This window comes from Tarenaya hassleriana, unplaced genomic scaffold (genome assembly GCF_000463585.1).
Source record: "Tarenaya hassleriana unplaced genomic scaffold, ASM46358v1 Cleome24, whole genome shotgun sequence".
Classification (NCBI taxonomy): domain Eukaryota; kingdom Viridiplantae; phylum Streptophyta; class Magnoliopsida; order Brassicales; family Cleomaceae; genus Tarenaya; species Tarenaya hassleriana.
Genome location: NW_010965696.1, coordinates 373,571 through 400,613, shown reverse-complemented (window position 1 = coordinate 400,613; position 27,043 = coordinate 373,571). Strand labels below are relative to the sequence as shown.

General features: G+C 35.6%; 1 protein-coding gene and 1 long non-coding RNA gene across 53 annotated transcripts in view; both read left to right on the top strand.

The window, feature by feature from the left end:
* Positions 1-3,300: 3,300 nt before the first annotated feature.
* On the top strand, positions 3,301-18,771 carry LOC104815605. Of its 50 annotated transcripts, none has more exons than XR_002024325.1 (24): positions 3,301-3,559; positions 3,747-3,802; positions 3,895-3,939; positions 4,226-4,303; positions 4,727-4,813; positions 4,889-4,957; positions 5,359-5,488; positions 5,568-5,649; positions 5,724-6,300; positions 6,611-8,939; positions 9,073-9,237; positions 9,343-9,535; positions 9,819-11,084; positions 11,168-11,249; positions 11,627-11,909; positions 12,195-12,884; positions 12,970-13,083; positions 13,239-13,690; positions 14,050-14,165; positions 14,383-14,493; positions 14,626-14,697; positions 14,780-17,263; positions 17,688-17,802; positions 18,350-18,771. It is a non-coding gene; the product is annotated as an uncharacterized LOC104815605 (long non-coding RNA). The 50 variants fall into 50 exon arrangements; XR_002024317.1 differs by having other exon boundaries at positions 5,068-5,488; XR_002024296.1 differs by adding an exon at positions 5,068-5,138 and having other exon boundaries at positions 4,727-4,957.
* A 4,524-nt stretch (positions 18,772-23,295) lies between these two features.
* The window catches only part of LOC104815604 (GDSL esterase/lipase ESM1-like), a 7,005-nt gene continuing 3,257 nt past the window's right edge, over positions 23,296-27,043 (top strand). Inside the window, exons 1-5 of one of the 3 annotated variants that reach the window (XM_010544062.2) lie at positions 23,296-23,583; positions 23,690-23,808; positions 23,937-24,137; positions 24,235-24,505; positions 24,747-24,823. In XM_010544062.2, coding sequence (XP_010542364.1) covers positions 23,340-23,583; positions 23,690-23,808; positions 23,937-24,137; positions 24,235-24,505; positions 24,747-24,808 — 897 coding nt within the window. In that variant the 5' untranslated portion in view covers positions 23,296-23,339 and the 3' untranslated portion in view covers positions 24,809-24,823. Of the gene's footprint in view, positions 23,584-23,689; positions 23,809-23,936; positions 24,138-24,234; positions 24,506-24,746; positions 24,824-24,972; positions 25,221-27,043 lie in introns of those variants that run through there. The other 2 variants (XM_010544061.2, XM_010544060.2) reach the window with 2 other exon arrangements.

The window sequence follows — 27,043 nt, the reverse complement described above, 5'->3', positions numbered from 1 at the left end:
CGTGATCAGCATATCCCAGAATGCCAATTTTCCCTAATTTAAAACGCTGAAAATTATTTTCACTTCATGAATATATATTTAATCTAAGACCTGTTAATACTTTGTTTCATTTATTTCCTTTTTTTTTATTTCCAATATTATTTGGTGAATTTTAATATCGAAAAATTACGGGTCAGTATTTCTCCCTAAAAAAATTTTCGCTTATTTTGATATGTACTGTTTTTTATTTGTTTAAATAAATAAGTTGTAGATGGTCATCTATATCTCGAATGGCTTTCTTTCTTTTCAAATCCATCCATCTAATTGCATTAAAATTTATAATTTTATATTTTTTAAACAACATATTATAGATTGTGATGTATCATTTATCCCTATTTGTATACTTAATTGTATACCATCATTTATTGAGATCAAACTGCTAATATTCTTATAGTTTTTTATACTTGTATATCAACAAAGGAGGTTAAAAATGTGTCAATAATGATATTTTTTTTGGATATTTTAGAACATAATATATAAAAATATTTTTGTCACTAAATTGTTTTATATAAAATTTGAATATACTAAATTGAAAGGATTTCATTCCAACTCAAAACAAAATTATAACCAAAACAAAAAAAAATATCTTCTTCTGTTTTATTTACCACATTTTATAAAATCTCATTATATGGCAGCATTTACAATAAAAAAATCATAATTAATTAGAATATAATAAAATGCCACTTTTGCTTATGATTTCCGTGTCGGACTGTTGGATGGTCTACAAATTCTCATATAGAGAAGGGAATAATAATCTTTTTATAGAATAAATTGGGCAATTGGAATCTTATAATTTTAAAAAAAAAGGAGAATATACTTAGTTCTTTCCTCAACTTGATATTCCATTTTGTTATAGAATTTCAGTTCGGAATTTTACTTCCCATTTTCTGCTATATATATTATTTTGAGTAGTACTAAAAATTATACTAATTGTTTTGTGACTAAAATATATTTGTTATAGGAGAAAAGGCAATTTTATAGATAGTTTCAAAGAGACAAAACTAGGTAATAACGGTATTTATTCAAATAAAAATAAGTTAATACATGTATGTATGGGATTAAAATTTAAAACTAGCTGAATGATCCAATCTATTATCCTTTCTCCGTGGAGCAAAACAATTAGAATGATATAAAAATCGAATATATACATAAATTTGGAATTTTTATATCCGTTTTTATTTATTTCGAATTTTATTACCGTAAAAGAAATTTTGAAACTTTAAAATTTTCTTTGAATATAATTACATCAATTTTTATTAAATTAGTTTTAAAAAATATATCACGTCAATTTTTTAATTATAATCTATTTAAATATAATTATATATTATCGATATAATCTGAATTTGTATAACCCAACCAGAATGTATATATATTCCAAAAAATTTAACCATATTTTCTTTGAAGCATGAGTAATCTTTTAATTAATCTTATATTGTGAAAAAGATGAATTTATACCAAATTACAAGAATACCCTTACATGATGCTTTTTAAAGAAAGTGTGAATGTTAGGGTTTTCTCAAATGACGAACTTGATTATGTAAGTTCGAATAGTGAAAGGCATCAGATTCTATCAAGATATGTGGTCCGACGATTATCCTTTTTTTTTTTGCGCTGTCGTATATTCATTTGCGTATTAGTCATTGTATACTTCATACTTGTAAGAAAGTTGCATTTTTAATTTTAAAATTAATTCGATGGAGACGTACTTTTGATATTCCATTACATATTTAAATGTAATGAAAAAAAAAGAAGCATTATTCATTCATTGTGGTGTTGTAATTGATACAAATTAATTTTCATTGTTCGAAACTTGCTTAAGTCGCCAAAATTATTTGAGTTATTATAACTTAATTATTTGAGAAAAAACAAATAATTAAATTGATTTTGATTTAAAGAGTTCCCTTCAAAATATTATTAATTTGACTTTTTGAGTTTTGTTTTTATTACAACGAGGGATTTAACTCATTTAGATTCTTCTTGGTCTCATTAGACGTCCGATGATAACAGATTCTTCATTTCTTCCGGAGGTTCATCCAGCCATAATAATTTTTTTTGAGTTTTGTTACATGATACTAGAAAATTACACGGTATATTAAAAGATTGATATATATGTATGTATATATATACACGCACGCATATAGTTCGATCATATTCCATGATGGAATTTCCATCCTTTTTTATAACAAAAAAAAGTATACCACACATATTTTTTCGAATGACTTCGCTGCACAATCCACCTAATCTCACTTTATAATATTAATACGAGGATATGAATGTAGCATGAGTTGCTGTAATTAGTGTGTATATATATATATATAACATTTAGAAAAAAATATAAAAATAAATTTGTATGACTTGTCGTAAGAGAAAAATAGTATCACATGCATCACGACAGATTCCATATTTCGTTCTCCTCGCATACATTCGAATATTAGATACGTGTATGTATATATATTATATGCTCTCACACACACACAGAGATGTATATATACACGTGTGTATTTACGTGGACTGTAGATCCAACGGCTATAAACAACGATCTGGGCGAGTGAACTGTGTACCACTGCCACATGGCGAAGATCCACGAAGAGAGGAACTAGAGACAGCTGGCGCTGATGACGTGGCAAAACGTGAGCTATTCGTCAATCCTACCGCGCATGACGTGGATTTCTTTTATTTAAAGATATAATTGATTAAAGATTATAATTCGTTTCCAATCAAATTCAATTAAAACAAAATATTATATTAGATTATTTGGTTGACAGTTTGTTGAAAGTACACAAAAAAACATCGACAAAAAAAAGTAGGTTTGTCGAGAGATGGATCAAACATTTGTCTCTTCCATTTTCCTGTCTTGTCCTTAATTAATTACTTCCCCATCACATTAACTATTAGAATTAACTGTAATTAATATTATTAATAGAAGATTATAGTTTTAGGATTTGTAATGTAAAGATATATATTGAATATTGTTTTCTACTTCCGGATTATAAAAATATATATATATATATATACAAATAGTAATATTAATGTCTTTAACAAAAAAAAATAGTAATATTATTGTGCTAAATGTGCATGTTAGCTCTACACAATGCGACACGTGGCACGTTGAGTTCGTTGACTTCGTTCTGTAAGGACGGAAAAAGTTTTTTTTTTGTTGAAACAGAAGTTCCACGCGTAATGTTATCCACGTGGCAGCCCCTGTAAATATGACCGTTGTTGGCCTTTTTAATTCTTTCCTTGTTCTTTATCCCCCATTCTTCTCTTCGCTTCGCCTGTCTGTATTCTCTCTCCATGTCTCTTCCATGGCGATCGCTGCGGAGACGACACTACAACAGAAGAAGCTAAAGAAGAAGGTTCAGGTTCACAATTTTGAAATCCCGAAGTTTCTTGTTTTGGTTCCATTTTTGTTTCTATTTAGGGTATGATTTTCTTCTTTCTCTGTTGTTTGTTTTTTCCTTGATCTCTCGGCGTCTCTTCCATGGCGATCGCTACGGAGCCGACACGACAGCACGATAATGTAAGGAACAACCTTCTTCTGGTTCTTAATTTCGGAACCCGAAGTTCCTCTTTCTTGTTCCAATTAGCTTTCGATTTAGGGCGTGATCTTTCTTTCTTTTTTTATTTTTCCAATTTGTTTCCGTTGCCCTTTTTCTTCTTGGGATGAGTGAAATCTTGTTTCCATTTTCGATTTTCTTGTTGTGTAGCTGAGGTGTTTCGAGAAATCCATGCGAATGTGGGTTTAGGGTCTTTTTCCTATGAGGTATGGACGAGACCGAGAATTAGGGTTATGAAATTCTGAAAATTTGTCTTCGTTATGGAATCTTGATTCGCGAAGCCGGATGATGGAATCAGAGACAAGGAGCGAGTATCAATGAAGCTGGTGCTGTAGTCTGACAGGTAACACTTGTCCTAGTGGACTCTATGGTTTATTTTGCGAGATCGACCTTTTGGGTACAAGTTTAACTTGTTTTACAATCTGGTTTCTTGTTTTTGTTTTTTTGGGTAAAACCTTTGTTTCCTGAATTCAGATTTCTTTATCAAAGATTTGACTCTGGACATTACGTTGTCTTAGGAACTTGAATCACAGTAACATATGCGGAATTCCTGTTAACATAGCAACATAATGTTAAGCTGTTGTTTCGACATTTTTTATGCTGCAAACTAACCTTCTGTTTCTGGTCAGGTTGAAGTATAGAAGGAGTTGGAGCGAAGGAGTGTAGGTATTTCAGTACTTGAAATCTGCAAACCCTTGGTTCTCAAGGTATTCCACTGATCAGACATTACAACCAGAGTAAAGATTCATTTCCAATAGGGCATCATCCTATTGCAAAGTAAAGGGAAGAATTTTTATAGGTTTTGTTTTACAATGTTCTTTTTTTCCTGTTGCATACATTTACGTTTACAAAGTTTATGCACATGGACATCGTTAATAGATTGAAAAAAGCTTTCATGTTATGTATGACTTTATGGCTTATGTTGCGAGGTAGAGATGCTCGTGTCTTTTTGGGTACAAGTTGAACTTGTTTTTTACATCTGCTTTCTAGTTTTCTGAATTCAGATTTTCTTATCAAAGATTTGACTACATTAGATTTGACTTCATCAATATAGATTGATGGATCTATATTGATGAAGTTCATTGGAAATGGATTTCTTGATGTTTTTTCTTGCATTGCTCTCAATGCAGTTCAGAATGCAATCTCTCTTCGAGGAGGATGTGGTCTTTAGTATAAATGACTTTCTCCCAGGAATCCGCCTTCGTCCTGAAATCATGGTCGGTGATTACAGGTTTAGACAACATGGTTATTAGATTATTGCCGGCTAATAAATAACGATATGACTCCTGAAGTTTGGAACCGGAGCTGTCTTACGTGGTTCTTTTCAGAATGCATCAAGCGGTGCGGTGTAAGTTCAGAAGGTATACGTGATCCTAACTTTATGTTTTCTCAGTTCTTTGGACTGAGCACATCGAAATTGATTTTTCTCTCTTTATAAAATGTACACCAACATTTTACTGTCAACGCAAAGATTGCCCTGTTGAGGTAATCCATCCGCTAGAAGATTGCAATGTCAATTCTTCCCTATCGTTCACTCTCCAGGTACTTTTTTTAAGTAACTGGTAATGAAACTGGTGTGAATTTTTGTCCTGAGCTCTTACTTCTTTCTGTTGCAAATACGCCGAGTTGAAACAGCCCTTTTTCTTCATAGAGACGATGAAATTAGCCTGTAAAAAAATGCTCTATTCTTCATTCCAACAAATGGAAAAAGCCCTTTCCCAGTAATCTGCCTTTCGTCCTGAAAAATGGTCGCTGATTACAGGTTTACACAACATGGTTATTGGGTTATTGCTGGCTAATAAATAACTTTATGACTCCTGAAGTTTGGAGCCGGAGCTGTCTTACGTGGTCCTTTGCAGAATGCATCAAGCGGTGTGGTGTAAGTTCTGAAGGTATAAGTGATCCTAACTTTATATTTTCTCTGTTCTTTGGACTGAGCCTGTCGAAATTGATTTTTCTTTCTCTTTTTAGAATGTACACCAACATTTTACCATCAACGCAAAGTCTGTTGAGCTAATCCATCCGCAATTCTTCCCTATCGTTCACTCTCCAGGTACTTTTTTTAAGTAATTGTTAATGAAACTGGTGCGAATTTTTGTCCTAAGCTCTTACTTCTTTCTGTTGCAGATACACCGAGTTGAAACAGCCCTTTTTCTTCATAGAAACAATGAAATTAGCCTGTAAAAAAATGCTCTATTCTTCATTCCAACAAATGGAAAAAGCCCTTTTTTGATCGTATTTTAGTAGCTTTCTTGAGATTGCTTTAACATCTTGTGATACATAGAACACGAAAACATCTACGCATGTACATAATGTGTATCTAGCGAAGACATCTCCAATTGATTATGGGACTTGTCTTTTCTATATATAGTTCTTGTAGTAATCTGTGTAGTGATTGGTTCACTTGAGCACGCATGACAGGCTTGTCAGTTGGAGTATCGGTTACAGTGGATGGTGGAAGTCTGAGCTCAGACTTGTAAACGGTTCATGTATAGCACCGGTGGTGGTACAGGTGGAACTGCACTTTATTCTTGCATACTCTTGATATAGGGATGTTTGCTCTTTTCTCTAGCATCGGAGGAAGTGGTAGTCTCAATGGCAGTGGAGGAGGAAGCGATGGAAGGATTCATTTCCATTGGTCAGACATTCCTACTGGAGATGACTGTCATCATATTGACGAAGTTAAGGGAATAATTTATGTAAGGTTTGTGCTGCGAAATTTCTTTTCCTTTTTTTTTTTCTGTGTTATGCATTTGGTTTACAAAGTTTACACACGTGGATGTCGTTGATAGGTTGAAACACTTTATCGGGTGATGAGAAAGACTATAAAAATGATAAGTTCTATTGCTGCAATTTTTTGTTTACATTCTCGGGTTATCTCTCTGTGTCATGCTATGTGATTTGCTATAATTTATTAAAGGGCAGGAGCGAGTATCAACGAAGTTGGTGCTGCAGAAATGGTAATGAAACTGATGTGAATTTTTATCCTAACCTCTTACTTCTTTCTGTTGCAGATACACCGAGTTGAAACAGCCCTTTTTCATCAAAGAAATGATGAAATTAGCCTGTAAAAAAATGCTCTATTCTTCATTCCAACAAAGGGAAAAAGCCTTTTTCCCAGGAATCCGCCTACCTCCTGAAAACATGGTCGGTGATTACAGGTTTAGACAACATGGTTATTAGGTTATTACTGGCTAATAAATAACTTTTTGACTCGTTTGGAGCCGGAGCTGTCTTACATGGTCCTTTGCAGAGTGCATCAAGCGGTGCGGTGTAAGTTCTGAAGGTATAAGTGATATATGCAGATGATGTATACGTAAGTGTATTGCTATTTTATCTGAATACAAAAAAGTACTATTAGAACACAGAGCAGATTGTCTTCTTGCACATTTTAAGCGGTGTAAAGTCAAAGTGAGTGAATTTCACGGACAGAAATTAGAAGAACTAACAGGTATGGTGTTTCACTTTCTTTTTGCTTTGAAGAATACAAGAAAATAGGGGAACGTAACAATCGATGATTTTTGGTTTAAAATGCAGGTTGCTACTACGCCAGATTTAATGTTAGGTTATCTTTGTTTCTTCCTTGGCAGTGATGAAAAGAGAACAAATATTCCTCCTCGGATCTATAAGAGATTTCCCCTGGCTCTAATATTTGGAGGCGATGGAAGTCACATGGCCACATTTCATTTTGGATATGTGATTCAAGCGGTTACATTACTTTCAATTAGATCATATAGAAGGTTGTTTCTGAAAGCTGGTTGCATTAAATTTGATGGACTTCTTTTCCAGTGCAGCTTTAGAGAGGCTTCAGCAGATGTGCACAAGAGATGGACTCTTAAGTGATTTCGATATTTGGAAGCTTCTTGAATCAGGAAAATTCGGCCATGTCTATCTAGCGAGAGAGAAAACGAGTCAGTATTATTCGTTTATATTTTTCTCTCCCTTTGAAACAGTATCCATCACTTTAGTTCTCATAGTTGAAATCCTAAAGATTCATACCTTCTAAGGTTTGTTATATCTTTGATTTCGTTACCGTGCTGACCTAGATGTGCTTTATGATACGTCGCAATGACGTTGTGGCTCCAAAAGTTCTGTTCAAGAGTCAACTTCAACAATCTCATGTTGAAAATCAACTTCAGAGGGAAGTGGAAATACAGTTTCATCATCTTTGGCATCCCAATATATTGCGGTTGTACGGTTATTTATACGATCCGGTTTGCTTAACTCATTTGGTATTACTTGGTTGTTAAGAAAAGGTGACCTGACATCTACGGTATATGTTCAAACGGCACTCTTCGGTTCTCAAGGTGTTCTGATCACTATCTCTCGTTATGATTGTTCTCCACTGTTTTGTTCTACCGTTGAAATGTATTTTCCCGTATCCCTTTCTTTAGTTTAGGAGTCTTCTGTTATACGTTCTAACGGCAATCTTCGGGTACATGGACATGGTCTATTGAATCAGGCAGGTGGTAGAGACATTGTCGAAGAGCAACATCTGATTTTACTTCTCATTTACAACATCCACGTAAGAAACTGTTTTATGTTCTAATTTCCGCATGCAAGGCAGAATTTGATTGCTTAAGGACTTCAAGGAAAAAAGTTTAAAGAGTCTTGTATTTTTTTGTGTAATAGCATATATTGGATCGTGATTGTGGCGTATCCTTGGAATCCGCCTTGCTGATATATGCATTGTTGGAATTTGATTGCTTAAAAACATCTAGGAAAAGATTTTAGAAAAATCTTGATTTTTTGTGTAATAGTATAATAGGTTCAGACGACATGGTTATTACAGGTTATTGATGACTAAAAAATAACTTATGGCTCATGAAGGTTCGAGCCGGAGCTGTCTTACGTGGTTTTACCTTTTTCCTGAAAATTTACACCAGTAGGCGTTACTGTCAGGCGAAGATTGCCCTGTTGAGCAAATCCATCCATCGGAAGATTGGAATGTCAATTCTTCTCGATTGTTCACTCCCCCAATGCTTTTTTTTCCAAGTAATAGGTAATGAAACTGTTGATATCTTTTTTTATTCTAAGCTGCTGCTGCTTCTTTCTGTTGCAGATATGCCGAGTTTAAGATATCAATGTCGAAGGTCTCATCAATATCTGTTACTCATTTTCACCTTGCAAGAACACTAGTTGTCAGCATACTAGATGGGTAAACACACACACACACACACACATATATATATATGTGTTGATACTGTCTCCTTTTATTTTGTGCGTGGTCAGTTTCCAAAAGTTATACGTATAGACAGTGGTTATTTGTATGGGAATGCTGATCTTCCATGTGAAGTGGACACAATGATTCGATTGATTCAGTTGCTGGTGGGGGAATCATAGGTGAGTCTTTCTTGGCACATTCGATGGATTTCATTCTTTCATAGTAACACTTCAAATTTCAGATAGCATCCATTACAATACTCTGTGTGTGTAATATGGTAGTATCTTTTACCATTTTTCATGTTTGTTACAGATTTCCTGTTGTGCCCATCCATCCGCTAGAAGATTGCAATGTCATTTCTTCCCTATATGGTTCACTCTCCTGGTACTTTTTTTTTCCTCCAAAGTAATAGGAAATGAAACTGGTGTGACATTTTTGTCCTGAGCTCTTACTGAGACGACACGAAAACATGATAAGGTAAGGAACAACCTTCTTCTGGTTCTTAATTTCGGAACCCTAAGCCCTTTTTCTTCTTGGGATGAGTCAAATCTTGTTTCCATTTTCGATTTTCTTGTTGTGTAGCTGAGGTGCTTCGAGAAATCCATGCGAATATGGGTTTAGGGTCTTTTTCCTATGAGGTATGGATGAGACCGAGAATTAGGGTTATGAAATTCTGAAAATTTGTCTTCGTTATGGAATCTTGATTCGCGAAGCCGGATGATGGAATCAGAGACAAGGAGCGAGTATCAATGAAGCTGGTGCTGTAGTCTGACAGGTAACACTTGTCCTAGTGGACTCTATGGTTTATTTTGCGAGGTCGACCTTTTGGGTACAAGTTTAACTTGTTTTACAATCTGGTTTCTTGTTTTTTTTTTGGGTAAAACCTTTGTTTCCTGAATTCAGATTTCTTTATCAAAGATTTGACTCTGGACATTACGTTGTCTTAGGAACTTGAATCACAGTAACATATGCGGAATTCCTGCTAACATAGCAACATAATGTTAAGCTGTTGTTTCGACATTTTTTATGCTGCAAACTAAACTTCTGTTTCTGGTCAGGTTGAAGTATAGAAGGAGTTGGAGCGAAGGAGTATAGGTATTTCAGTGCTTGAAATCTGCAAACCCTTGGTTCTCAAGGTATTCCACTGATCAGACATTACTACCAGAGTAAAGATTCATTTCCAATAGGGCATCATCCTATTGCAAAGTAAAGGGAAGAATTTTTATAGGTTTTGTTTTACAATGTTCTTTTTTTCCTGTTGCATACATTTACGTTTACAAAGTTTATGCACATGGACATCGTTAATAGATTGAAAAAAGCTTTCATGTTATGTATGACTTTATGGCTTATGTTGCGAGGTAGAGATGCTCGTGTCTTTTTGGGTACAAGTTGAACTTGTTTTTTACATCTGCTTTCTAGTTTTCTGAATTCAGATTTTCTTATCAAAGATTTGACTACATTAGATTTGACTTCATCAATATAGATTGATGGATCTATATTGATGAAGTTCATTGGAAATGGATTTCTTGATGTTTTTTCTTGCATTGCTCTCAATGCAGTTCAGAATGCAATCTCTCTTCGAGGAGGATGTGGTCTTTAGTATAAATGACTTTCTCCCAGGAATCCGCCTTCGTCCTGAAATCATGGTCGGTGATTACAGGTTTAGACAACATGGTTATTAGGTTATTGCCGGCTAATAAATAACGATATGACTCCTGAAGTTTGGAACCGGAGCTGTCTTACGTGGTTCTTTTCAGAATGCATCAAGCGGTGCGGTGTAAGTTCAGAAGGTATACGTGATCCTAACTTTATATGTTCTCAGTTCTTTGGACTGAGCACGTCGAAATTGATTTTTCTCTCTCTTTATAAAATGTACACCAACATTTTACTGTCAACGCAAAGATTGCCCTGTTGAGGTAATCCATCCGCTAGAAGATTGCAATGTCAATTCTTCCCTATCGTTCACTCTCCAGGTACTTTTTTTAAGTAACTGGTAATGAAACTGGTGTGAATTTTTGTCCTGAGCTCTTACTTCTTTCTGTTGCAAATACGCCGAGTTGAAACAGCCCTTTTTCTTCATAGAGACGATGAAATTAGCCTGTAAAAAAAATGCTCTATTCTTCATTCCAACAAATGGAAAAAGCCCTTTCCCAGTAATCCGCCTTTCGTCCTGAAAAATGGTCGCTGATTATAGGTTTACACAACATGGTTATTGGGTTATTTCTGGCTAATAAATAACTTTATGACTCCTGCAGTTTGGAACCGGAGCTGTCTTACGTGGTCCTTTGCAGAATGCATCAAGCGGTGTGGTGTAAGTTCTGAAGGTATAAGTGATGCTAACTTTATATTTTCTCTGTTCTTTCTTTGGACTGAACCCGTCGAAATTGATTTTTCTTTCTCTTTTTAGAATGTACACCAACATTTTACCGTCAACGCAAAGTCTCTTGAGCTAATCCATCCGCAATTCTTCCCTATCGTTCACTCTCCAGGTGCTTTTTTTAAGTAATTGTTAATATAACTGGTGTGAATTTTTGTCCTAAGCTCTTACTTCTTTGAGTTGCAGATACACCGAGTTGAAACAGCCCTTTTTCTTCATAGAAACAATGAAATTAGCCTGTAAAAAAATGCTCTATTCTTCATTCCAACAAATGGAAAAAGCCCTTTTTTTATCGTATTTTAGTAGCTTTCTTGAGATTGCTTTAACATCTTGTGATACATAGAAAACGAAAACATCTACGCATGTACATAATGTGTATCTAGCGAAGACATCTCCGATTGATTATGGGACTTGCCTTTTCTATATATATTTCTTGTAGTAATCTGTGTAGTGATTGGTTCACTTGAGTACGCATTGTACGCATGACAGGCTTGTCAGTTGGAGTATCGGTTACAGTGGATGGTGGAAGTCTGAGCTCAGACTTGTAAACGGTTCATGTATAGCACCGGTGGTGGTACAGGTGGAACTGCACTTTATTCTTGCATACTCTTGATATAGGGATGTTTGTTTTTTTCTCTAGCATCGGAGGAAGTGGTAGTCTCAATGGCAGTGGAGGAGGAAGCGATGGAAGGATTCATTTCCATTGGTCAGACATTCCTACTGGAGATGACTGTCATCATATTGACGAAGTTAAGGGAATAATTTATGTAAGGTTATGCATTTGGTTTACAAAGTTTACACACGTGGACGTCACACACGTGGATGTCGTTGATAGGTTGAAACACTTTATCGGGTGATGAGAAAGACTATAAAAATGATAAGTTCTATTGCTGCAATTTTTTGTTTACATTCTCGGGTTATCTCTCTGTGTCATGCTATGTGATTTGCTCTAATTTATTAAAGGGCAGGAGCGAGTATCAACGAAGTTGGTGCTGCAGAAATGGTAATGAAACTGATGTGAATTTTTGTCCTGACCTCTTACTTCTTTCTGTTGCAGATACACCGAGTTGAAACGGCCCTTTTTCATCAAAGAAATGATGAAATTAGCCTGAAAAAATGCTCTATTCTTCATTCCAACAAATGGAAAAAGCCTTTTCCCAGGAATCCGCCTTCCTCCTAAAAACATGGTCGGTGATTACAGGTTTAGACAACATGGTTATTAAGTTATTACTGGCTAATAAATAACTTTTTTGACTCGTTTTGGAGCCGGAGCTGTCTTACATGGTCCTTTGCAGAATGCATCAAGCGGTGCGGTGTAAGTTCTGAAGGTATAAGTGATAATGCAGATGATGTATACGTAAGTGTAATTCTATTTTATCTGAATACAAAAAGTACTATTAGAACACAGAGCAGATTGTCTTCTTGCACATTTTAAGCGGTGTAAAGTCAAAGTGAGTGAATTTCACGGAGAGATTTTACAATAACTAACAGGTATGGAGTTCACTTTCATTTTGCTTTGAAGAATACAAGAAAATAGGGGAACGTGTAACAATCATCGATGATTTTTGGTTTAAAATGCAGGTTGCTACTACGCCAGATTTAATGTTAGGTTATCTTTGTTTCTTCCTTGGCAGTGATGAAAAGAGAACAAATATTCCTCCTCCGATCTATAAGAGATTTCCCCTGGCTCTAATATTCGGAGGCGATGGAAGTCACATGGCCACATTTTGGATATGTGATTCAAACGGTTACATTACTTTCAATTAGATCATATAGAAGATTGTTTCTGAAAGCTGGTTGCATTAAATTTGATGGATTTCTTTCCCGTGCAGCTTTAGAGAGGCTTCAGCAGATGTGCACAAGAGACGGACTCTGAGTGATTTCGATATTTGGAAGCTTCTTGAATCAGGAAAATTTGGCCATGTCTATCTAGCGAGAGGAAACGAGTCAGTATTATTCGTTTATATTTTTCTCTCCCTTTGAAACAGTATCCATCACTTTAGTTCTCATAGTTGAAATCCTAAAGATTCATACCTTCTAAGTTTCGTTATATCTTTGATTTCGTTATCGTGCTGACCTAGATGTACTTTGTGATACGTAGCAATCACGCTGTGGCTCCAAAAGTTCTGTTCAAGAGCCAACTTCAACAATCTCATTTTGAAAATCAACTTCAGAGGGAAGTGGAAATAGAGTTTCTTTGGCATCCCAATATATTGCGGGTTACGGTTATTTCTACGATCAGGTTTGCTTAACTCATTTGGTATTACTTGGTTGTTAAGAAAAAGTGACCTGACATGTACGGTATATGTTCAAACGGCACTCTTCGGTTCTCAAGGTATTCTGATCACTATCTCTCGTTATCATTGTTCTCCACTGTTTTGTTCTACCGTTGAAATGTATTTTCCCGTATCCCTTTCTTTAGTTTAGGAGTCATCTGTTATACGTTCCAATGGTAATCTTCGGGTACATGGACATGGTCTATTGAATCAGGCAGGTGGTAGAGACATTTTCGAAGAGCAACATCTGATTTTACTTCTCATTTACAACATCCACGTAAGAAACTGTTTTATGTTCTAATTCCCACATGCAAGGCAGAATTTGATTGCTTAAGGACTTCAAGGAAAAAAAGTTTAAAGAGTCTTGTATTTTTTTGGGTAATAGCATATATTGGATCGTGATTGTGGCGTATCCTTGGACCGCCTTGCTGATATATGCATTGTTGGAATTTGATTGCTTAAAAACATCTAGGAAAAGAGTTTAGAAAAATCTTGATTTTTTGGGTAATAGTATAATAGGTTCAGACGACATGGTTATTACAGGTTATTGATGACTAAAAATAATTTATGGCTCGTGAAGGTTCGAGCCGGAGCTGTCTTACGTGGTTTTATCTTTTTCCTGAAAATTTACACCAGTAGGCATTACTGTCAGGCGAAGATTGCCCTGTTGAGCAAATCCATCCACCAGAAGATTGGAATGTCAATTTTTCTCGATCGTTCACTCCCCTAAAGCTTTTTTTTCCAAGTAATAGGTAATGAAACTGTTGATATCTTTTTTTATTCTAAGCTGCTGCTTCTTTCTGCTGCAGATATGTCGATTTTAAGATATCAATGTCGAAGGTCTCATCAAAAGATCTGTTACTCATTTTCACCTTGCAAGAACATTAGTTGTCAGCATACTAGATGGGTAAACACACACACATATATATATATGTTGATACTGTCTCCTTTTATTTTGTGCGTGGCCAGTTTCCAAAAGTTATACGTATAGACAGTGGTTATTTGTATGGGAATGCTGATCTTCCATGTGAAGTGGACACAATGATTCTATTGATTCAGTTGCTGGTGGGGGAATCATAGGTGAGTCTTTGTTGGCACATTCGATGGATTTCATTCTTTCATAGTAACACTTCAAATTTCAGATAGCATCCATTACAATACTCTGTGTGTGTAATATGGTAGTATCTTTTACCATTTTCATGTTTGTTACAGATTTCCTGTTGTGCCCATCCATCCGCTAGAAGATTGCAATGTCAATTCTTCCCTATATGGTTCACTCTCCTGGTACTTTTTTTCTCTCTCAAGTAATAGGAAATGAAACTGGTGTGACATTTTTGTCCTAAGCTCTTACTCCTTTCTGTTGCAGATATGCCGAGTTGAAACAGCCCTTTTTTCTTCATTTCAACAAATGGAAAAAGTCTTTTTCTTCGTGTGCTAACGTAGACCACCAGACGGTCCGGTAAAAAAATTAGAAAGCCGGTTAGAAAATTAGAGAGTATAAGAATGGTAGTGAAGAAATGAGGAAGGGGTAGGTCTAGACTTACTTGGGAACGAGTTATTAGAAATGACTTGGATATGTTGCACATATCAGAGGATATGACGGAAACCCGAAATGAATGGAAAAGAAGAATTCATGCGGCCGATCCTAAATAAACTTAGGATTAAGGCGATGTTGTGATAGAACTCTCCGGTTAGGGTACGCTTTATTACTCAAACAACTCGGTACGTTTTGATTATTGAGAGGCCATCAAACTCTCCCCAACAAGAAACTAACCAATTCCCCGATATCTATCCCTGTACCCTCTTATTCTTATTTATAATAAACGACTAACAAAACCCTAGAAGCATAAAATAGAAAATATAGAACAGAAAATATAGAATGCAATATTATAAAATATAGAAATACCCTAATACGCCTAAACTTCTTCGGAAAGGCTTATCATGTTGTTGTTATTGTTGTTTTAGTAGTTTACTTGAGATTGCTTTTAACAACTTTTGATGCATAGAACAGGAAAACGTCTATAGATGTTCATTGTATTTTAGTAGCTTGCTTGAGATTGCTTTTAACAGCTTTTGATACATAGAAAAGGAAAAGGTCTATAGTTGTTCATTGTATGTCTCTAGCGAAGACATCTCTGATTGTTTCTGGGACTTGTCTTCTTCTGTATATATTTGTTATAGTAATCTTTGTAATGATTGGTTCACTTGATCACCCATTGTCAGGCTGGTCTACAAGTCTGAGCATCTTCCTCGGATTTCCACCATCCACAGTTAACGATACCTCAAGTATAGCACTGGTGGTGGTACACGTAGAATTGTACTTTATTCTTGCATACTCTCGATATAGGGAAGTTTGCTTCTCTCTTTAGCTATTTTCTTGTTTGCATGCGCTGGTTATGTCTGTGTCATTCTATGTGATTTGCTATAATTGGTTACAGGGCATGAGCGAGTATCGACGAAGTTGGTGCTATAGAAATGGAACTGAAAAAGCACTCTCACACAATATTGCAAATCAAGAATTTTCAAACTGATTCTATTATTTTGATACGAGTCAAGTACACTTCAATACTTTCTAAGTAATACTCAACTCTCACCAGTTTCACTCCACTGAGTGAAACCCCTAGTATCATAAGAAAGTCTATTAGTTCCAGACACACTGTATGTAGTGCACACCACGTGTCACTCTAGACCACGCCTAGATCTAGTGAGCGGTTCGCTTGTTATTGAAAGGCTCCCTCTCGTTCTCTCAGATAACTCTCACATGTGTTTCCTTTACAATTTACCCTCACAAATCTCACGCTCAATGCTCTGCAATAGCAATCTGCTAGACAACCTCACCTCTTCTGATGCATGCTCTTCTGTATATATATATATATCTATACATGATTCTTCACAATATGCTCCGAATATGTATTTTGTCTTTTTCTTTCTTACGCTCAATATCCCTTTCCTTAAGCTGGTCCTTTTTTTATTTTCTCTATCTGTTTGTTCCAAGCTTCCATTTGTCGATTTGAACCTTTTAGATACCGAATATGCTTCAACAGGAACTGTGACTAATGAAGCTTGTCCAAAGTTCTTTTATTTTCCTTGATATGCATTTACATTTAGAAAGTTTATACACTTGGACATTGTTGACCGGTTGAAATGCTTAAATCGAGTGATGAGAGAGAGACTAAAAACGATTACTTACATTGTTGCAGTTTTCTTGGTTACTTTCTTTGGTTATGTATGTCTCTGTATCATGGTATGTGAATTTTGATATTACTGATTACAGGGGAGGAGCGAGCATGTGCGAAGATGGTGCTGGAGAAACGGGAGAGCTGTGACCGGTAAACATTTGAGAATAGGTAAGTAGAGCTGCGATCTACTTACAATTTACTCCTCACATTCCAATTGGTTCTGTTTACATCTCACATTCCAAGGATCGAGGTTTTGTTTCTCAAACAGGGAGAAGATTACAATTTTCAATCCAAGTAGGGTTGGGCATTTAAACCCGTTACCCGCGGGTTTGCGGGTATCCGGTGTCACGGGTACTCGAAAAACAGGTACTCGACATCCAATGAAAACAAAACCGGTATTAAAAGCTGGAAAACGGGCGTTATACGGGTTCGGGTTCTAGATATTAAAAGAACGGGCACCCTCAGGAATCCGTATATGTATTAAAATTAAAAAAGTATCCTTACATTTTTAGCGTAATTTCCAAAATATCTCTTTTCACTTTTCTTTTGCGTTGCCGACATTGTGTTCTTCTTCCTAAAATTGTAAAGTTGAAAACCATCCCCTCTCTCTCAGCCCTTTCCCGCAGGTGTTTCGACTTTACTGATTTGTTGGATCTTCTTCAATTATGGAGGTTAGTTTCCCTCTATTTTTCATCGTCTTTTTCTTCTTCGTCTTTATCTTCTTTTTCCTTGATGTTTCGTTCTGTCTTTTTCCTTGATGGCTTGATATCGTTTGATTGTTGTTATGTCTTCATCATCTCTTTCTACGTTTTCTTTTTCTTGTGTTGCTTCTTCGTTAGTTTCTACATCTTTTTCAATTTCTTCTTTTGTTGATGGTTATGTTTCATCTGCGTTTTTTCTTCCAAGTTTTTTCTAAGTTTGCTTCTTCTTTGTGTTCTTATGCAGCTGTTGTTTCTTATTATTCTTCTTTTTCGACTTCCTCTATTGTCGTTTTTTCTTCTTTCTTTTTTTTTTTTTGCTGTTTCAATAACTGTATTTTGGTTTAACAAAAAAATAAAATAATTGTATTATTTTGTTGTTGTTGTTTTCCGCAAGATAAACAATACTCAGAGATGCAATAAATGTTGTTGTCCCTATTCCGGTTCAACCAGATGCTTCTAATCAAAATGAAGAGTCTTCTAAGCAAGTTGAAACTGAGGACAGGACTAAGGTACCTAAAATAAAATCTGAAGTTTAGAATCATTTTATCAGAACTCATGATAACAAAAAAGCAATTTGCAATTATTGTGGTACATCAATTGGTTGTATTACTCAAGGGGTAGGGGTATATCTACGAGTTCAATGTTGAAACACTTAAGGACATTAAAAAAATGCCTCGTGAAGATAGTGTTAAAGAAACTTGCAAGAAGTTAAAACATACAACATTGCATCATCAGATGAAGAGTAACTTCACAAGCGGGGTTCCATCTTTTGTCGTGTTTGATCAGGATGCAACTCGAAGGGCTTTGGTAATAATGATAATTATTGATGAGCTGCCTTTTAGGATTGTTGAAAAAAAAGGGTTCATATATTTTATCAGGGTTCTACAAACTCGTTTCATTATCTTATCACGTAAGACAATTACCAGATACTTGGACATCCGTTCAAAATATAAACTATATGTGTTTGGCGATTCATTTTATTGATGAGGATTGGAAGTTACAGAAAAAAAATTATAAACTTTTGTCCGATTACTAATCATACGGGTGAAATGATAGGGAAGATGGCTGAGAAGTGTTTACTTCAATGGGGAATCAACAAAGTTTTTACTGTGACAGTTGATAATACAACTTCAAATGATGTGGGGATCAGAAACTTGTAGAGAAAGTTTAAAACTTGGGGAACGAGCATTCTTGATGGAGAGTTCTTGCATATCACATGTGGAGTTCATATCTTAGGATTGGTTGTAAAAGATGGACTCCTTGAGTTGCATGAATCTATTTCCCGGATTCGAATGGTTGTTCGTTATGTGAGATCCTCGACAAGTATGGCGAAGAAGTTCAAAGAATGTTTAGAAGCTCAAAAAGTATGTACTAAAGCATGACTTTGTTTAGGCGTGGAAACTAGATGGAACTCAACGTATTTGATGTTGCAATTGACTTTAAGACTTAGGCAAGGGTTTGATATATTTGGGTCTGAAGATGATAAGTATGTCGAAGATCTTTCGAAAAATGGATTAAGTCCACCAAATGCTGATGAGTGGGTTTATGTGCAATCTTTGTTACCAATCCTTGAGTGTTTTTATGATGCTATCCTGAAGGTTTCTGTCTCTCGATATGTCATGGAAAATGAATATATACTGGAGATATTTGGTGTTGGGTGGAGTATCCAACAAATTATGCAAGTGATGAATCTGATCATTTTAAGAAATATATGGCTAAGAGGATGAAGAAAAAGTTTGACAAGTATTGGCATTCGAATAATATGAATCTGAACAGTATAAGTTGGCCTATGTGAGTTGGATTATCAAAGAGATTTATGAGGATGATGATGATCAGGGCAATGAGGTTATTGCATTGATTATGAATGCTTTGGAGAAATTATTCAAACATTACGAATCTCTACGATCGGTGAATGTGTAATCATGTAGTAGTAGCGGGGACTCGAGTGCGACTTCAAGCGAGAGTATTAAGAGTGGGTCACAAGCTTATAAGCGTATGATGTTTCAGAGTTTTAGAAAATCCGGACAACAAGTAAAGAAGAATGAGTTAGAATCATACTTGGAGGATGCATGTGAAATGGGAGATAATTTGTCATTTGACATTCTTTTCATCTATGGCGAATGATGTTTTGGCTATACTAGTGTCTACCATTGCATCTGAATCTATTTTTAGTACGAGTGGATGTGTGATAGATCCGTTTCGTAGTTCTTTAATCCCGCAACTTGTTGAAGCCCTCGTTTGTACGCAAGATTGGCTTCGAAAAGATTATTCGTCAATCACAATAGAAACAACGTTGGATGTTTCTTTTATCTAATTACATGTTTTATTTTAGAGATCATCCATCTTCAATTTTGGAAAAAGGTTATTCATCTGAATGAGATGACGTTAAACCGGGAGGTAATAAGAATGGTTTTGTATTTAGAATGAGATCAATATTTATTTGTTAACAAATTATAATTTTTTTTTATATTCCAGGATTATATACTGGATCTTCAAGATTTGGTTAATTTAGCTTCAAATTATTTTATAACTTTATACGGGTTTTTGGACCAAAATGGGTATACTTTTGTTGATTATTTGGTTTGATTTTATGTTGATTAATATTTTATACACGGATACAAGTATTTGCGGATATCCATCTTTTAGTCCCGGGTATCTGTGATACGGATACCCGATTGTTATAAGATAGAGATAGCATTTCTCTAAAATCTGGGAAAACGAAAACGAAGACGGGTATCTTCAAAATGCGGATATCTGATCCGTATCTATTCCTAATTCCAAGTTTTGTGGAACCATGTCTAAAAATTCCCTAAGTAATAAACAAGGAGTAGGTACATTCCTCTTAATTTTCTTGAACACGTGTTCCACTAGGGTCATTGAACGCAATTTTTTGAGTTTGTAATGTACTTTGTCCGGATCATTGGTTTAGGGTTTAGGGTGAATCATTTTCTTTGTCGGATCATTGGATCATTGGTTTATATTTGTCCGATGATTGATCAAACATTTTCTCTTCCATTTTCCTGTCTTGTCCATAATTAACGACTTCCCCCATCACAGTAACTATTAGAATTACTGTAATTAATATTAGGGAAAATGACATTTTCCTACACGAATTTATCAAAATGTGACATTTTCCTACACAAATTTTTAATTTGACAAATGTCTACACTCAATTAACAAATTTTCCAAATACCTACACGAATTATCCAATTTTAGTGCAATTAACTACACAATCCGAAATTATCAATTAATTGCTGACGTGGAAGACCACGTGGCGGCTCACGTGGCATGCCACGTGGGAACACATACACATATGTAAATATATTTGTATGTATGTATATGTATATGTATATATATTTGTATATATATATATGTTTATATTTGTATTTGTATATATATATATATATATATGAATATACAGATATATATTTATATATTTGTATGTATATAAATTTAATTTTTTTATAAAATTTAAAAATATATATATATATGCATACATACAAATATATTTATATTTTTTATTTTTATTTTTTTTAATTCGCGCTGACATGGCAAAAATCCCATGTGGCATGCCACGTGAGCCGCCACGTGGCATGCCACGTCAGCAATTAATTGATAATTTCGGATTGTGTAGTTAATTGCACTAAAATTGGATAATTCGTGTAGGTATTTGGAAAATTTGTTAATTTAGTGTAGACATTTGTCAAATTAAAAATTCGTGTAGGAAAATGTCACATTTTGATAAATTCGTGTAGGAAAATGTCATTTTCCCTTAATATTATTATATGTCGTGTTTATGTGTATATATATGTATGGGTGTATGTATATGTAGCAATTATTTGAGAATGTGAACGAGCTTCAGAAAATTTCAACGGTGACCCCCTTTTTCGCTATGCCCGAGACGGTGATATTTTTTAATTATATCGTGCGGAGTATCAATCTTAATTAATTCATTTAGTTAATAATTTTTAATCTTTAATATCTGGGCCCCTTTTCCTTTTTTTAAACAAATAATTTGGTTCAATAATTTTTTTTATATTACCCTTACTTTTGTGTATTCGTTGTTTTAGTTTTTTTTTTTTTTGTTAACCGTTGTTTTAGTTTTTTGTTCGCAGCATTTCTTTATTAATATAAGATTGCAGTTTTAGGGTTTGGAATTTTAAAGATATATTGAATATTGTTTAGCAGGGATGCAATGTATCTGTGAATTGCTTGTAATAATCAATCTTGAAAAGAAAATCCAGATAATTAATTACTCTGTTCTTCGGGTTTTATAACTGTAATCGATGAACTGGATTTCTAGACTAAAACCAAAAAAAAAAAAAACTGGATTTCTACACAATCAAAACGTTATTCGAGATTTCGTTTGACGCAAAATATTTTCAACACGTTGTTTCGCATTTGATAGGGCCATTATCCAAAATAACTTCTTTTGCTAAAACTACTTCTTACATACCCTTCTCAACTTGTGACCAAAATAATTGTATGATCGTATGATGGTCACATTGGTCATAACGTTAAATTTTTGGTAATTACACCAAGTCACCATAATCACACCTTACGTATCACACTAAACATTTGGTAAAATCATCAAAAATTTAACATTGTCACCAATGTGACCACCTTACGTATAACAAAAATTTAATATTGTGATCAATGTGATCATCATATGATCATACAATTATTCTAGTCACAAAGTCACAAGTTGAGAAATGTATGTGCAGAAATAATTTTAGCAAAAGGATAGTATTTTGGATATTTTGACTTTTGGGATTTGATATTTGGTTTGCAAAACCGTGTGTTGTTAGCGTGTATATATGCATATACAGTGACGAATCTTATATCGGATGGGGTGGGGGTCACATGCCCCATTTGAGCTGAGTAAAAAAAATATTAATTTCTACATAAATTTAACAAAATCATGAATAAAATCATCAAATGCCTCAATAAAATTATGTGTAAATTTATCGACGCTCGTATAGATTTGTCTAAGTCCGCCACTGTGCATATATACGTTGTGTATGTATGTATATCTGTGTATGTGTCGGTGAATGTGACCACGATTAGAGCCTATTGGCACGGTGTTTCGCAAGTCTCGATGTTAAAATTGCCAAGCGCCAGCCATGCCTGCAGGTCGATGGCTTATTATATTTAATATATATATATATATATATATATATATAAAAGAGGACAAAAGTACGTATGGTGCCAAACTATGCAGTAACACTATAGACGTTTCAACACAACACATTTCTTGATTTTTATAATCTATCAGATTAAATTCATAGTTGCGACGAAAACAATTATATTAATAACTTTTAATAATCTTATTTAATTATAAAAAACTTAAATAGCATATGTTGTAGTTATGACAAGTTGTATGTCCGGTAGGACACGTATCTTTTTTAAAACATATACACAATATATAAAACATAAAACGGTCACAAGGTAAATAAAGGGAAAATGTGATTAAATAATAAGTAATAGGAAAGAAACAATACAATAAATTTGTTTCGGAAAAAAATGAATTTTAACCAATTCGGAAAAAAGTATAAAGATGAAAATAAAAACTTATTTGCAGAAAAGAAAACAATGAAGAAATAAAGAACAAGCAATTTGTAGAAAGAAAAATATGATTGAAATATCTAACATTTTTAAATACCATTTACACTTAGAAGTTAATTAATTGCTTCTTAATAATATATATCTCTTTCGTGGGATTCATATATATATATATATATATATATATATATATATAATATATGACGTATTTATAATTTACAATAACTATTTTTTGAATTGCTTAATTAAACCATGCATAACGAATGATTACATCATGTGTGTATATATATATATATATATCTAATAATAATAATAATAAGTCTCGCAAATTAATATTTGGAATTATGAATATAGAAAAAAAAAAAAAAGAGAAGAGAATTTACATGCAGATTGTGAGACGTGACCCCAAATCAGATCACATGCCTATAAAAATCGACGGTGCGAAATGCACACATTATAAATCACTACACCCAAATTTCCAATAATGGCAACGACTGGTAATTTGTTGAGTGTTTTGGGGGTAATACTGTCCTTGTCGCTCGCCGGTGACGTCGCCGGTGTCCGACAAAAGTCGGCTCTGTTTCCGTTCGGAGACTCATACTACGATGTCGGGAACAAGAAGTACGTGTCCACTCAGTTTGTTCCAAGCACTACTTGGCCGTACGGCAAATCCACGGACCGTCCCAACGGTCGTTACTCCGATGGCCATATCGTCCCTGATTTCCTAGGTCTCTCTATAACCATTTTTATCTGAATATATATATATCCGCTTTGGTTTAATTAGTATTATAATTATTCGGTCTCTAATCATAATGTTATACCAAACTAATGTAGCAACATTTCTCAACCACCCAATCCCCATTCCCCCGGCGCTTCAACCCGACGCCGACGTCTCCAGCGGCGCTGGCTTCGCCGTCGGTGACGCCACGGTTCTTGGAACCCCACCCGAGACCGTGAGCCCTTTTTTTAAAAAGATAATTAAGATTATATGTAAATTAATGTTAATGTTTTGACATGATACTGCATGTAAAAGTTTATTTCACGTGACGTGTTTAGCATGTGTGAAAATGCATGCGTACAGTTGACGTTGTCTCAACAAGTGGAGCTGTTCGAAAAGCAAAGATCGAAATGGACAAAGGATTTTATCGAGGAAGCCATTTTCTTTTTCCAGATCGGCACAAACGATTACATGAACTTCAGCAAGAACAATCCCAACCCAAACGCCTCCGCGCAGCAAGGCTTTGTCACCTTGGTCGCTAACACTATCAAGACCCAACTCATTGTAAGTTACATGCATGTCTGATATATATATATATACACGGTATGTATTTTCTCTGATATATACGGTGTCGATCGGGAGCGTACGTACGTATGCGCAGAGGTTGTACACGTTAGGAGCGAGGAAATTCGCGTACCAGACGTTGGGCCCTCTCGGTTGCTTCCCGATCGTGAAACAAGAACGCCAATTGCAGGGAGACGATTGCTATGAACCGCTGAACGAAATAGCGAAACAGCACAACGAGAAGATCAGGCCGATGTTGAAGGCTTTAGCGCTTAATTACACCGGCTTTCAATACACCGTTTTCGATTTCTACGGTGCAATCTCCCGCCGGCTCGTTCACGGACCCACGCAAATGTTCAATAGCTATAGTGAGTGGGTCTTACTCTATCTCTTCTATTCACAAAAATTGCGGAATAATTACTTGTATTTACCATTAAACGAGTTTCTATGTATGTATGTATGTATGTATGTATGTATGTATGTATGTATGTATGTATGTATGTATGTATGTATGTATGTATGTATGTATGTATGTATGTATGTATGTATGTATGTATGTATGTATGTATGTATCTTTAAAAGTAAAACTAGAGAGAAAATGTGGATTAGGGTTTTCAAACATGATCAAAACTCTTGCTATGAAATATATATACACATACACACGAGTTTGAGTCCCATAAGTTAACTACAAGCACAAGGAAAATGAACAAATAATGATTAACCAAAAAAAAACAAATATTGACACATATATATATATATATGTATATTCGTCTATATATCCGTCTTTCTCTTCACTCCGCGTGAATTACTTGACGTGAGATTTGTTTTGGATTAGGGTTTTCAAACACGATAAGATCATGCTGTGGAATCGGATCGAACAACGCTTTCGGGTGCGGATACATCAACGTTCACTCGAACTTGTGCGGGTACCCGAGAGAATACCTCTTCTTCGACGGCCAACACAACACTCAGAAGGCTAACGAAGAGATCGCCCACCTCTTCAACAGCGGCAACAAAGACATCGTCGGTCCCATGACCGTACGTGAACTCAGTGTCTACCCTAAAGGCATGAACATGCTCGAGTTCTAACTCATGCATGCATCCGACGTTGTCTTTTTTAAGAAATGTCAGTTAGGGTTTCTAATTGATCTTCTGCGCTTTGTCGTGAAGAGGGAATAACTCGATCGAGTCGAGCTAGTACGTGTTGTAATCTTTTCCATGCAATGAAGAAAAATAAAATAATAATGATGTATCTGCTCCGTGTGTGGGGATCTCATGAACAAATTTTTTTTTTAATTTTGTAATTATATATTTTATGTCATATTTCGTATGTATCTGTGAATGGTGGCTTCAATTATGGTGTTGATGGCAAACAAAGGAAATTGGTGATGATGGCAGACAAAGGCAATTGGTTGATTTTTTATTTGAAAAAATCAAACACCATTCAACGTGAATGGTTTGGTGGGTTTTTTCTTCCGCCACAAATCCGTCTGTGACTTCTCCTATAAATAGCCATGCAAGTTATGTTCTCAAGTATCACAAATCACTAACAAAAACATTCAGAAGAGAAGGAGTGTGGAAGAAGAAGTTTTCTTCTTCAGCAAGAAACCCAATATTTGGGTCTTTTCGAGGGTTTTGGGTTTTCTTTCTTAGTATCCAAGAAATTTGTTTCGGTGAGGTTCTTGGATACGGTTTGAATATTTTCTTCTTCTGAGTGTTACGAGAGAAAGGGTGTTCTTAGAAAATTGGGAAGTGAGGTTGAGTGTGTGTTGTATTCCACATTTGTTCACCGATATAGTGAAGTTTGTGTTCTTCCTCGCCGTGGACGTAGGCATTCTGCCGAACCACGTTAAATCCAGGTGTCTTTTACTTTCTCTCGTTCGATTCCATCGTCTCACATTTGAGACCCGGTACGCTTCCGCACAACAATTGGTATCAGAGCCGCGGTACCTTTTACCAAGGCACGGGTCGATTTGAAAAAAATAAAAAAAAAAAAATTGTGATTTGGAGTTATGGCCCAGGAGACCACCGAAACACCGGCGGTAGTTGCAACTCCACCAGTTGGCTCATCATCGTCGTCGATCGTCCGATCCTCGGCGTCATCGGGAAGGACGGTGGTGACGAATGCGAAGATCGAGGTGGAGAAGTTCAACGGGACCAATAATTTCAGCTTGTGGCAAGGCGAGATGATGGATGCGCTTTATCAGCAAGAGCTTCTCGTTGCTCTTGATCCGCAAAAGCCGACACACCTGGAGGATACCGAGTGGGTATGGATGAATCGCAATGCTTGCGTAGTAATCCGTTCGTGTTTAACAAGGGAGCTAAAACTCCCTTATATGAAGGAGACATCTGCAAGCAAACTTTGGAGAGAGTTGGAGAAGCAGTTCCTGACGAAGAGTTGCCAGAACCGGTTGTACTTGAAGAAGAAGTTATTCCGCCTGCAGTACCAATCAGGCACTACGATGTACAACCACATATCAGAATTCAACAAGCTGGTAACGGAGTTGGAAAACCTTGATGAAATGGTCAAGGATGAGGATAAGGCTCTTCTCCTCTTGAACTCTCTACCCGAAGAATACGAGAACCTTATCACTATGATACTTCATGGAAAGGAGCAAATCCGTTTCGATGAAGTATGTGCAGCTTTGTACAATCGGGAGATCCGGAAAAAGGATCAGAAGGAAAACAGTTCAACTTCAGCAGGGGAGGCCTATGCTGCTCGAGGTCGTGAACAGACTCATAAGCCTGGAAAGAAGAAGAAGGGTAGATCTCGCTCAAAAGGCAGACTTGCGAAGGATGAATGTGCCTTTTGTCATGAAACTGGGCACTGGAAAAAGGATTGTCCAAAGCTGAAAAAGAAAGAAAATGGGAAGGCCGTTTCAAAGTCGACTTCAGACGCCTTTGTC